The 13585-nt window shown below is 45.4% G+C and overlaps 1 protein-coding gene across 1 annotated transcript in view; it reads right to left on the reverse strand.

Annotated features, from left to right (window-relative positions):
- cacna1ib (calcium voltage-gated channel subunit alpha1 Ib) overlaps positions 1-13585 on the reverse strand; it is a 143954-nt gene that overhangs the window by 81119 nt on the left and 49250 nt on the right. Inside the window, exons 3-4 of the mRNA XM_030351833.1 lie at positions 13513-13585; positions 8387-8520 (exon numbers count right to left, since the gene is read on the reverse strand). The exon at positions 13513-13585 is cut by the window's right edge and continues 39 nt beyond it. Of these exons, the coding sequence (XP_030207693.1) occupies positions 8387-8520; positions 13513-13585 (207 nt within the window). The remainder of the gene's footprint in view (positions 1-8386; positions 8521-13512) is intronic.

Below are 13585 nucleotides of genomic sequence, written 5' to 3' on the forward strand. Positions count from 1 at the left end.
GGGTCGTAGGAAGCAGATGGAAATAGAGGGAACAGTGAGTAGTATCGGAAGTGATGGGGTGTTCAAGAGCTTATGTGTGTGTGTGTGTGTGTGTGTGTGTGTGTGTGTGTGTGTGTGTGTGTGTGTGTGTGTGTGTGTGTGTGTGTGTGTGTGTGTGTGTGTGTGTGTGTGTGTGTGTGCGTGCGTGTGTGTGTGTGTGTGTGTGCGCGCTCGCCAGAAAGAGATAACGGGATAAATGCTGAACATGAGAAGGTCTGATACAGAAACAGCTCTCGTTCCTACGGGAAGTCATTTAGGACAACAACAACGGAACACGTTCGTCCGTCCCCCCCACACACACACACACACACACGTCTGGACGCTCACGTGCAGGCACATTGTGAGACTCTGGGCTGTCAGGCGATTGTTTTAACGTGAACTATGACGCATTTACATAGCTCTGAGAAACACACTTAGCACAGCACACACAGACGAAAACCTTAACAGCAGAGGCACTCACACAAACGCACAGCAGTCGCAACCGAAAATTGCGTCTCCGCACAGAAAGTTCAACTAATAATAGTCAGACAGAGACCCTTTACCAAACCCTGTCATGAATATTTCAAGGGAGAATTTTTCTCTCGCTCTCCCTCTCTGCTTCTTCCTTTCCTGCACAGCTATTCCTGCTGTTTTCTTACTGCATATCTTTCAATCGTTGACTTTGTTTTCTTTGCCATGTCAATTTCTCTCTCACTCTTGCTCTCTCCCTCTCTCTTTTTGCTCTCTCTCTCTCTCTCTCGAGGGCACCTTCTGTCTCTCAACCTTTCTCCCAAGCTTCTTTGTTGGTGGATTGAACGTGACAAATGTTTGTGGGATTGGCCTCGGAAACCAGGGAGATAGAGAGAGAGAGAGAGAGAGAGAGAGAGAGAGAGAGAGAGAGAGAGAGAGAGAGAGAGAGAGAGAGAGAGAGAGAGAGAGAGAGAGAGAGAGAGAGAGAGAGAGAGAGAGAGAGAGAGAGAAAGAGAGAGAGAGAGAGAGAGAAAGAGAGAGTGCCAGAGAGAGAGTGAGAGTGTGAGAGTGAGAGAGAGAAAGGCAGACAGAGTGAGCAAGAGGAAAACAGTAAGAGAGAGAGACATAGAGATGGAGCAAGACAGAAAGAGACAAGGATGGAGGGAGGGAGGGAGGGAGGGAGGGAGGAAGGGAGAGAGAGAGAGGCAGGAAGATGATAGAGAGAGGTAGACTGCAACATAGCTTCCATCTCAGCAGGGGGGATACAGCTTTATCCTGCTGTCAAATAAAACCCAAAATGTCTCCCATGGTTATTTATGTCTCTTCCCTCAATGGATCTAAACGCTTTGGAGAGCCCAAGGGCTGTGCGATTTACTATCAGCTGAATAAAGTTAGGAATACAAAGGCATAGAGCAGGGATGCATAGAACACACGCAAAATGATATGCGTCCAGACACCTGATCAGCACAACGAGCTGTTTACATTCAGTTACCTTGAGCAGCAGGATTTAGATGCTCACCATGGAGACAATATATATTGTGGTGAGCACAGGTACGTTGCCCACCTGGGCTCATAGGCGGCTTAAATGTCAGCCCCGGAGCCAACTCTGTTAATTGTGATAAGGATCCACAAAGCTCTATAACAGCCTAGTACCGAAGCATAAGACCCTAATAGAGCCGGATAAACCAGTTAGCTAACGAGTAGCACCAGGACACTTATTTAATACCATCCATTCTGGCCAAAGTCATTTTGGAGTACAGGGTATGAATTATTAAGAGAAGATTAATGAGTGGAATATATCTTTTGTCTCAGAGCGAGCTCTGCAAGGTTGAAGACACACATACACACACACACATATACTAATGATAAGGCTCACCCCGAGAGAAACAAACATGATATGCACAGAAAATGCAATTAACCCTCTACACACACACACACACACACACACACACACACACACACACACACACACACACACACACACACACACACACACACACACACACACACACACACACACACACACACACACACATCCTACTCAATCTCCTTGACCATCTTCACAGCTGAGAGCCCATGCATGGAATAGCTCTCTCTCTTTCTCTGCCCCCTAGTATATACATACTACACAAATATATATACACACATAAAGGAAAGCTGTACAGTAGCACCAGGCCAATGGGGCTTCATCTGTAATGAGTACATTTGAAATGCAGATGAAGATTGAGACACAACAGCTGCGATCGACCACCAGCTGCCTGCAGAGACGGATCGTCCTTTAACACACAGGGGACGTGGGGGCACCCACGAGACCCACACACATGCCTGGCAGCCTTTCGCACGCAGCTTTGGGTTACGGCAAAAAGTATCAAACAGATTTTGTTCATGCAGGAGTATTGCCATGCCAACACAGTTCAAAATGAACGGTGTCCACCGGCTCTTTCTCCTCCCTCCCTCCTCTCCTTGACTTGGCGAGGCGTGCAGGACGTCAGAGGGGGCAGGAGGAGCAGGCCAGGCGTATGTCCTGCCCACACGCAGTCCGACCGCGCCGTAAACATCAGGAGGTGGCGGCGCCCCGGACCGCCCCCACGCAGCCCGGTGCGGGAGCACCCCGGACCGCCCCCACGCAGCCCGGTGCGGGAGCGCTGTAACGCGCTGAGGGTGGGAGTGTGTGAGGCAATGTGTGAGGATCTAAAGCAGAGTTCTCTCTAAATTCTTATATATATACATATATATATATTTCATATATATATATGTATATATATGTATATATATTTATTTAGGTGTATGTATTAGCGCTTTCAATTAAACAAACAAGCCATTTAGGCAATAACACAAGTATATCTATCTATCTATGTATAAATAGATAGATATAGATAGAAATATATGACCTATGTCTTTAATGTCTGCTGGACTGCAGTATTTTTCACACACACACACACACACACACACACACACACACACACACACACACACACACACACGTGTTCAAAAAACATAGTGAGATAAAATCATGCAGAGTTTCACCACACGTACGCTTGCATGTTCAAGCAGTTGCAAATGACCGTGAAGCACCAGGGTACAACCATGTGACGGATAAAGACGCCGGTGCATGCAGATGCCGCGCATGTGGAAACCTGCTGCTGCAGCCGCTGCTGCGACAGGGTTCCTGTTTAATTGATGTTCCCAGGGGGCCGGATGTCTCCCATGTCCTGCTGTCCAGTTACATGAAACCCCCCCTGTGGCTTCAGCAGGAAGACTTCAAACAGCCCACACACACACCCACCCACCTATGCACAAACACACACACACATAAACCCTCCCTCCCCAACCATCCGACACCTACCCTCCCAACCACACACACACACACACACACACACACACACACACACACACACACACACACACACACACACACACACACACACACACACACACACACACACACACACACACACACACACTAATGAAGGGGATAAGATGCGTGAGCGGGATGCTGACCTATCCATGATACGTAGAAGAATCCCAGCAGTGTCTCTTCATGTACTATTCACAAGGAATCTTATTTTTTTGTTATATCATTGATTAATCAGAGTGGCTGGTTCGGTTCTTTTTCCCAGCAGTGTCCTTTTGTCTGCAGGGAAATTTGTGGGTGATAGATTTTTCTTTTTTTTTTTTTTTCGGGCACTTCTGAAAGATTGTGTTCATGTCAAAAGAAGACCCATTCAACAGCAAATACGATTGACTGCAATGGTTTTGATGTTTATAAAAGAAGGATAAAAAACGTGCAGGATTTGTGTTCTTCACTCACACAATTACATTGAGAAATAGATAGAAAGACAGCTAAACTTTATTGATCTCGCGGGGCGAAATTAATTTGCCACCGCACAAAAGGAGCACAAAAAAAAAAGACGTAGCTTTACATCAAAACAGTACCCCCATTTGTGGCAGGTCCATTTACTTAATAGGGTCTTGGGCAGAATCGGTACAACAAAGTGATATTGACTTTTTAATTAAGTAAAAGGTTTTATAGTGAAGCCAGGATAGACTGTGATATTGGTTTTCTCACCAAGACCGGTTTAATCCTCTGTACCAGTGCTTGCCTTCATGGTTTTACATGCCAACGTGTAGTTAAATGGTTGGAGATGCTACGGCGGCGGCCAAGTTTGGCTACCCCGGTGACATAGAAACCAACAGGGAGGATATCCGAGGCAGACGCAGAAGTTCAGCTTAACATGCAAAGTACTTTAAAATACAAAGTACACAACCTGGAATAGCTTTAGTAGTAGAAAGAAACCTACATGAACATGCAGAGAACATCCTTACTCCAAAGAGACAGGCCCCTGCAGGGTTTGAACCCACATCCATCTCACATGGAGGCAGCAGTGCTAACCACCTAGCCCCTGGCTATCACTAGCGACAGAGAAATAGGAAGAATGTACTTTAATTATTTAATTGGTTTCATTTATTAAATCTGAATCCCAACCATATCAGATTCTCATGCCCAAACTTCCCAGGAGCGGCGAAAAAGCCCTGATCTACAGTTCCCTTTCACAATTACACCGTATGACACAAACAGGGTAAAGTGAGGGAGCCGTCGACTCTAGTCAATATTCTATTTGTGTGATCCACCGACTCTCTGTGTTTTTATATACCACACACTGTGTTTTCCAGCAACACGATTAAATATAGTCTAAGATGTCCAACGTTCAGGGCGCAGGGAAGACATCTCCACAGACCCCCTTCACCTAATAACGGTCAACAGTACTTCAGAATCTTGGAAAAAATGAATTCAGCATCACTAGACTACCTTTTCCTTCGCTGAAAATTGCAGTCCAAGGAAATAGCGACACGATAGTCTATCGAATTCACAGTAAATTAAATTCCAACAGGATGTTGTTACATTTACGAGCATGAACAGAACGCTTTCAGAAATCCAACAAATCTTACTGGATAGTCCAGCGTGGTGGAACGGTCTGGGTTTGAACCCTAATATCCGCAGCCTATCCCTGAGCAAGATCCCTAAACCCTACCTGCTCCTTAACGACATGTGTTTGGAAGCTGTACTGACCGTGAGGTACCAGAGAGTCGCTGTCCGCAGGAGAGTGGAGATAAAGTCGAAGTTCACCAACACCACACCTATACCAAACCTGGAGGTAAGGTGAGGTAAGGTGAAGCACACCAAGGGCCTCATTGCAGTTTGGGGCTACGCAGCTCCCACCCCTCACCCCAACGTCTTGTGCCTCAACCTTGGTTCATTTTACATCCTCTGCGGCCGTGGGGCCTGGCTCGCTGCCCTCTGGCTGCCGACGGTGGTTGATTTGTTTCAGCTGAACCGAGGTCCCCAGCATTGGGTACCGGTATAGACTGTGAGTGTGTCCCTGTTTTCAGGGTGAAGTGGGGACATCTGCGACATGATGAGGACCAGATCATGCCGGGGTTCTGTCTCCTCTCTCATTGTACACATGCACAATATTCATTTCTATTCCAGACTATCGTTATTTCATACGGGAACTGCGGGAAAGAACGCGGGCAGAACAAAGGAACAAATACAAATAGATATTCAGCAAGTGTCTTCTGTGGTGCTAGGTGTGTCTGAAAAGATTGAACTCCAGCCTCAGGCGCTTATACGTGTGTTCAAATCGCCAGCTACGAATTGCACAACAGTAGATCAAAACATATGCGCACACAAAAAATATATAAACAAACGCTACACTACAAGAAGTGATTACTAGCTTATGCATTATTACAAATGTAGTATTGTCGTGGAATTATTACTAATTAATTTAACAATGGAATACTTGCAGCGGAGCCAGATAGCTAATGTGTGTGTACTGGCTGAGAGCCATTTGTGATGTGCATGATGAGTGACACAGGAGCAGTGTGTGATGTGCACGGGGAGTGTCACAGGAGCAGTGTGTGATGTGCACGGGGAGTGTCACAGGAGCAGTGTGTGATGGGGACACAGGGGAGTGACACAGGAGCAGTGTGTGATGGGGACACAGGGGAGTGACACAGGAGCAGTGTGTGATGTGCACGGGGAGTGACACAGGAGCAGTGTGTGATGGGGACACAGGGGAGTGACACAGGAGCAGTGTGTGATGGGGACACAGGGGAGTGACACAGGAGCAGTGTGTGATGTGCACGGGGAGTGACACAGGAGCAGTGTTTGATGTGCATGGGGAGTGACACAGGAGCAGTGTTTGATGTGCATGGGGAGTGACACAGGAGCAGTGTTTGATGTGCATGGAGACACAGAAAAGGCCTTGGTGATTAGGGCCTAGAGGATCTGGGGATGCTGTCAGGCCGTCACATGGCATTCTGGGATGTGATGCTGCAAGGCGGTAAATTGGGGATGAAAGCTAAAAGAAAGCTGTAATGAACTCCTGATGGCTTCTGCAATCATGGATGATTAGGAATGAGGGGGAAGCCCCTGTGTGTGTGTGTGTGTGTGTGTGTGTGTGTGTGTGTGTGTGTGTGTGTGTGTGTGTGTGTGTGTGTGTGTGTGTGTGTGTGTGTGTGTGTGTTTGTGCGTGTGTGTGCACATGAAACCCACCTGTGTATGCACATGTATAAGCCCAAAATCCTATTTATGCACACAATAAGCAAGCTAGAGTGCTACCGAGAATTGAAAATTATTCCCAAATTACGCCCAGAATCGCAACCAAAATAGATCTTCTTCTGAACAGCAGCGTAACGGTTATCACAGGTCAAATAGAGCCAGGAACTAAAATGAAATCACAAAAATCATTGTTCTATTCATATTATGGTTTTGCAGTGATTCAGTTTGGCATTGCTGTCTGCTATATCACACATCGCTCATTGAGATGCCCTCCAACTCTCTGAGACAGTGATTCTCACCCAGGGGCACGCCTACCCTAGGGGCACGCCTACCCTAGGGGCCTGTTTCTCAAATGGGGGTGCTTTGAAGGGCTGCAGGGGGTACGAGAAACACTTAGTCACACTGGGCTCGTTTTTTGTTTTAATGTAGTGCCGACATCTTCTTTTGAAAATGTGTTGAAATTGATTACTCCTTCATTAAATTAAGTTAATTAATTAGATCTGTTATTTCCGAAGTTCGGAAAATCTTTCTAAAGATGATAAAAATCGAACTGGGAAGCACTTTATAATGACTGCAACTTTGAAGCATTAATAAAGAAGCAGGAAGTAGTGAAATCAACACGCATAAAGCATTGCTCCTTAATGAACTCTCATTAGTAAATCATTCATAATCAGTTTTGCATAATTATTACAATAATAAGATAATGGTTTAAGAGATCATCTATCAAGCGTAAGTGATGATATTACAAACTATTAACAGTGTGCTAATAAAGCTTTGTAAACTCTTACAGGTCCCATGGCATAAAATCTCACTTTATGAGGTTTTCTAACATAAATATGAGTTCCCCTCAACTGCCTATCGTCCCCCAGTGGCTAAATCTTTGCGTTTGGTGTCAAACGAGCACTTGGTATCCTGCTTTCCTTTGAAAAAATGGAAGCTCAGACGTGCTGATTTGGAATGTGGCCCAATATGTCGTCATAAAGGGCCAAGTTACCTCCCCTTTCTCTACCTTTCCTGCCCAAAGAATTTGGCCCGCCAATGAGACAATGGGCTCTATTTTAACGGTCTGAAAAGCAAGTGAGAAGCGCCAAACGCAAGTCGCTTTGTGAGCGGTTTTATGGCGATGTTGCTATTATACCGGCGTTAAATTACTCTTACGTCTGACGCAAATCTAAAAAGGGTTGCCCTGAACTATCCTTATTACCTGTAGGTGTGGTTTGGGTGTAACGTGCAATAAACCAATGAGAGTGCCATCTCCCATTCCCTTTAAGAGCCATGAGTGCAATTGAACCTGACAAATTTAGATTTTTACAGCGCGTTTGCCATCTCCGATGAGACAGATGCTTTGCATGACCACATGAATTTCAAACTTCAAATGGCCAACCATCTTCTGCAACTTCAGAAATACTGATGTGCATTGATTTAAATACAACTTATAACCGCTCTATAAGCTGTTCTTTCCCAAATAATTTGACCAACGTTAACATTTACCCTAAAACAAGATTTTTTTATTTTTTTTAAGAAGTTTATTATTGGGGGTCCGAGCAGCGAAGCTCAATATTAATAATGAGGCTAAATGATAACAGTATTATATTAGTTCCTAGGTCACTAGTATATAAATAATGATGCTAAATGATAATAGTATTATATTAGTTCCTAGGCCAATAAAATATTAACCAAGCTGCTAAATGATAATAGCGTAATATTAGCTCCTCGTCCAACTCAACAGACCGTTGTGGGACAGGTTAGCAAGCATTTAAAAACCAAGATGGCCGCTAGGTGAATAAGGTTAACAAGGAGGGAAATCACTGAAGTGTGTGCTATAGGAAGACTTACCCGGCCATGACGATGAAGAAGTCCAAGCGGTTCCATGTGTCACCCAGGTAACAGCGACGACCCAGAATCCCCAGTGCCAGCATCTTCACCACCATCTCCAGCGCAAAGAAGATGTAGATGAACGCATCGAAGGCCTGGGAAAAGGAGAGAGAGACTTTGACTTTTTTCAGACATGTCATAAAGAATCATAATCAATGACTTCCTTTTTTGCTAAATCAAACGAAACAAACAAAAAGAAAAACAAAAAACAAAAAAACAATCTGAAACATGCAGTATAAAAGAGAAAAAAGATAAGAACATTGATTTGAAATGATCTTCGATTGGGACAGATTACCTAATTTAGCTCTGACTGTACTTTGCAGCTTCGTAATGCTGTAATGCTTCTGCATACTAAGTTCTGTCATAGTGGCATTTTTGAAAGCCGTAGTAGAGGACATCAGAAACAAATAAGTCGGGGAAAAAATATTTAATGCTTATTTTACGCTGACACTTTGTGTCATCCAGGAATTAACTCAGTCTAGCAATGGAATACAACTTCTACTCGCCCTTCTGAAAAAGCTGCTCCAGAACATCTACACTTTCCCCAACTACAGGTTGCAGCACATTCTCCATGATAACAAGTCCTTCCTCAATCAATTTATCCACATGGGTGGTTTCAGACAGGGTAAACAACAATTGTTTTGTTCGTGAGGGAGGCAGATTGGCTGTTCATCCCACCAATGACTCTGCATATCGCTAATAGAACATCATCTACCAATACCGAGGCATCCAGTATGCACCTGCGCCATGCCTGACAGTGAGTCGGGGCTTGGTGGAAACACCTGGTAGCCATCCTACCTCATGGCAAATGTTTGTTTGCAGTAAAACTGCTGGTGGTGCTGCCTCAAGCCGGTCAAAGTCGGCAAAGAGAGATAGAAAGAGAGAAAGAGAAAGGGATAGAGAGAGGGGACTGAGAGAGAGGGAGAGAGAAAGAGGAAGAGAGAGAGAGAGAGAGAGAGAGAGAGAGAGAGAGAGAGAGAGAGAGAGAGAGAGAGAGAGAGAGAGAGAGAGAGAGAGAGAGAGAGAGAGAGAGAGAGAGAGAGAGAGAGAGAAAAGGGAGGAGAGATGAAGAACCGAAATATGGGGTGTGAAAAGCAATGTTTTAAACCCCTGCATATTCTTTCCCAAATTTGGTTCTTGCTGAAAGGGCATTTCATAGGGTTTCAAGTTGTGCTTGTGTTCTGTTGCGGTTGTACTCCTATGAGGATAACTTGGCAATGCAAAATGTCAGCAGTGCCAATGAACTGACAAATGAGATTGGAGAGAGTGAGCGAGACAAAAAAACTACTTGACAAGCCCGGTTTTAAAAAATATCCCCCGACCTCATGAAATCTCTCCTTTACTCTACTGCTCTTTTGTATGTCAATAGCCCTCTCATCTCTTCCAATGATCCCCCAGCTCGTCATCCTAGAAGAGACACCTTTCTTGAGCAGAGTTGACAAGACTGCAGAGAAACTCTTTCCACAAGCAAACAGAAGCTCCTTCAGGCTGTTTTTGTTAATGAAAATTAACGAAATAACAAAAAATATGTGTGTAAAACAAAACTGATTGATTTTCTGAAAAAAAGAAAAACGTCTACAAAAAAGCTTTACAAAAAAATTATAACAAACTGAATGTCACGTCTCACCCTGCCTCTGAGGGTACTTTTTCATGGTTTAATTTTACTGCTTCCTGTTACCTTTGTTACAACACATCTCCTGTCATTTCAGATACCTTTACTTCCTGCCCTTGTGTTTTCCGCCTATAGGATTGTCCTACTTTGCCTTGATTAGTTTCACATGATTTGATTTCCTGATCGCTAGACTGATTCCCTGTGTGCCAAAGCTTTATTCAGGCAAATACTTTTCCTGATTCTACTTTCTGCCTCTGTGTCGTGCGGTTAAGTCCTGAGTGTTTACACCAACCTGAAACAGCATTGTCAGTTTGCAAGAACAAAATATAGAGAAAACATATTTAGTTTTTCTATTTGTCAATGTGTCCTGTGGATGGTTGTTGGAAGTGAAAACATATTTTCCATGGTATGATTTTTTTGAGTTTTCATTACACAATAGAGCAACTGAAACATTTTAAGTTAGCTACGACCAGAGATGGGGACTCGAGATGGTGACTTGGACTCGAGTCGTACGCACAGTGACTTGAGGCTTGTCATGAGACTTGTCCTAAAAAGACTTGAGACTGGGCTGGACCAGCTATTTGAAACTGGACTGGCAATTTTTTGAACATAGTTATGTATTTTTTTCCACTTTAATCTTTAGGAAATGTCTGAAGAGATGAATGTTATCCTTGCAAAAACATAATAAAAAGCTTTTAAATGAAAGAAAAAAAATGTATTGGTATTAGATTGGGACTCGGATTGGTCCATCGAAAGATGTGTTGGTCAGAAAGGGTATCAATTATGAAATAGTGTGATTGGTGCAACGCTTCTACACCCATAAGAGACTCAAGACTTGACTTGACCCTGACTAAGGCTTGTTACCAAAGACTTGAGATTTGACTCAGGATTGTGACCAAAGACTTGACTTGGGTTAGTGAACTAAGACTTGAGACTTGAGTTGGACTACTGACCAAAGAGTTGAGACTTGACTTGAGACCGAAGACTTAAGATTTGCAAAACAACTTAATATTCTGACAAGGAATCCATTTTTTTCTTTTGTTCTCGGGTTTGATTTCCTGCCATGTTTAAATCATAAATGGCAAGTGTTAGTCCTTCGCTCCCATCCAGCCCAACACAGGTTGATTATCTAAGGTCCCTTACCCTCTCCCACAATTTACTAATCCCTTACCCCTCTCCCCCAGCGCTCACCCCCTCTCCCCTAACCCTCTGAGTCCTCACCCCCTCTCCCCTAACCCTCCCAGTCCTCACCCCCTCTCCCCTAACCCTCCCAGTCCTCACCCCCTCTCCCCTAACCCTCCCAGTCCTCACCCCCTCTCCCCTAACCCTCCCAGTGCTCACCCCCTCTCCCCTAACCCTCCCAGTGCTCACCCCCTCTCCCCTAACCCTCCCAGTCCTCACTCCCTCTCCCCTAACCCTCCCAGTCCTCACCCCCTCTCCCCTAACCCTCCCAGTCCTCACCCCCTCTCCCCTAACCCTCCCAGTCCTCGCCCCCTCTTAGAAGTCCCAGACGGCAGGGTCTGTCAAAACAACGTCAAGCTTATAAAGAAATCTAAAATGCAATTACCCCCCCCCACCCCCACCTCCAAACATACACATGCTAAGATGCATATACATTCTCACACATGCAAATACCCCCCCACACACGGCATGCTCCCTTCCTCCACAACCACCCTCACAGCCAAGAAACCATGCATCGTCTCTCTCTCTCTCTCTCTCTCTCTCTCTCTCTCTCTCTCTCTCTCTCTCTCTCTCTCTCTCTCTCTCTCTCTCTCTCTCTCTCTCTCTCTCTCTCTCTCTCTCTCTCTCTCTCTCTCTCTCTCTCTCTCTCTCTCTCTCTCTCTTGGTATGGGATAGGGTATGGGATTTGCTCAGAGATGCCACAAACTGGGATTTGAACCCAAGGTCTCCTGTTTCCCAGACAAGGGCTGTTTTGACCAGCTACGCCATGCACAGCTCAAACCATTCCCCTCTGCCCTCTTGTTCTCTTTCTAAATCTTTCTTTCAAACCTCTTCATTCCCGCTGTTGACTTGTTTACTCTAAAGTGTCGCTTAATTGAAAATGATTGGTTTAGGCATTAATCAGACGTGTTCCACATCAACTCAACTCCAGCCCTCCCCCCTCTTCAATCAGCCCCCTGCTCCAAGCATGGTATTAATTTAGCGGCTAATTACAAGACGATAGAAAACACAACGCCAACAACAGAAAAACAAACAATCAGAGTTGTCGCCATTACACTTGGGGCTGTTCCCACGGGTGCGACGGGACCGGGAGGAAGATTACCCAGCATTCCCTGCTCCGACCTATCATGAGGAGTTGATGTGTTCGTCACAGCCTGTGATTTGAATTGAATTGAATTTTTAAGGAGGAGCACTGTAGGCGGCCTGATGTGGAAATTAAAATGGCCACTGCTGTGAGGCTTTGTCTTTGGCTCACAGAGAAAGCCGCCCCCCGCTCCCCCGTTATGGTAATTTGTCCAGAATGTGTTTGGAGATGCAGACTGTAACCTTCATCAGCATGGAATGACAACAGGCGATCTCCGTGTAAAGTTCACGCACCTCTGGGATTTGGAAATAAACGCCCCACAAATGCCAAAAGATGCATTTTCTGACATTTCTACCCCCCATTATTTTCCCTCCAATATTTCTCCCTCCCCTTCTCCTATCAGTTTGGTTTGTTTTTCACTCCCAAGCCTGCTAGGATTTTTATCATATTTCCCATTATTCTCCTCCCAAAATCTTTGTCCTTTGGAATAGAAAGTAGGGGTAGCTGGGAGGAAGGCTTTATAAGAAGGCAATGCTTTTGATCGTTGCCGCTTCAATATGATTATTTCACAAATGCGTATGCTTGTTTGCCTGTGTGTCGAGGGGGGAGGGTGTGTCGTTACGCACCAGCATGGATGCACCAAATGTTTGCTAATGCCCCCGTGTGTGTGTGTGTGTGCGTGCGTGCTTGCGTGCGTGCGCCCGTGTGTGTGTGTGTGTGCGAATGGATGCTTTCTAGGAGATAGTTTGATAGACTCGGATGGACCCCGAGAGACGCTGAGAGACTCTGAGCAACTCTGAGGGAATCGCAGAGACTCCCAGCGACTCAGAGACTATGAGAGACTCTCAGAGAGTCTGAGAGCTTATGGATCGGCAGAGCGCAGGAGAGTTCCAACAGTTCTCTGCTCCTTCAGGCCCCGCCAGGGAAATGTAAGGGGAGATAGATTTCCTGAGAGCTGCGTGTATTGACCCACTGGGCACCGCAGCCCAGCAGATCCATGCTGCTATCTGGGGGAGGTGGGGTGGGTGTATCACTAGGATGGGTGTGGTGGTGGAGTGACCAGAGTCCACCACACCAGAGAGGGGGGTCCTCTTCTGGCTCTAAAGCCACCCCCTGTGGTGTGCCTGATCAATACACACTATGCACACATACAGAGTGTGCGTGTGTCTGTGTGTGTCTGTGTGTGTCTGTGTGTGTGTGGCTGCCTACCTGCAGAATCTTGCAGCGTTGCGAGTTGCAGTCGATGTTCTCGCAGGGCTGGTACATCCCCAACGTCACGCAG

Source organism: Gadus morhua, chromosome 3, assembly GCF_902167405.1.
Source record: "Gadus morhua chromosome 3, gadMor3.0, whole genome shotgun sequence".
Taxonomy (NCBI): domain Eukaryota; kingdom Metazoa; phylum Chordata; class Actinopteri; order Gadiformes; family Gadidae; genus Gadus; species Gadus morhua.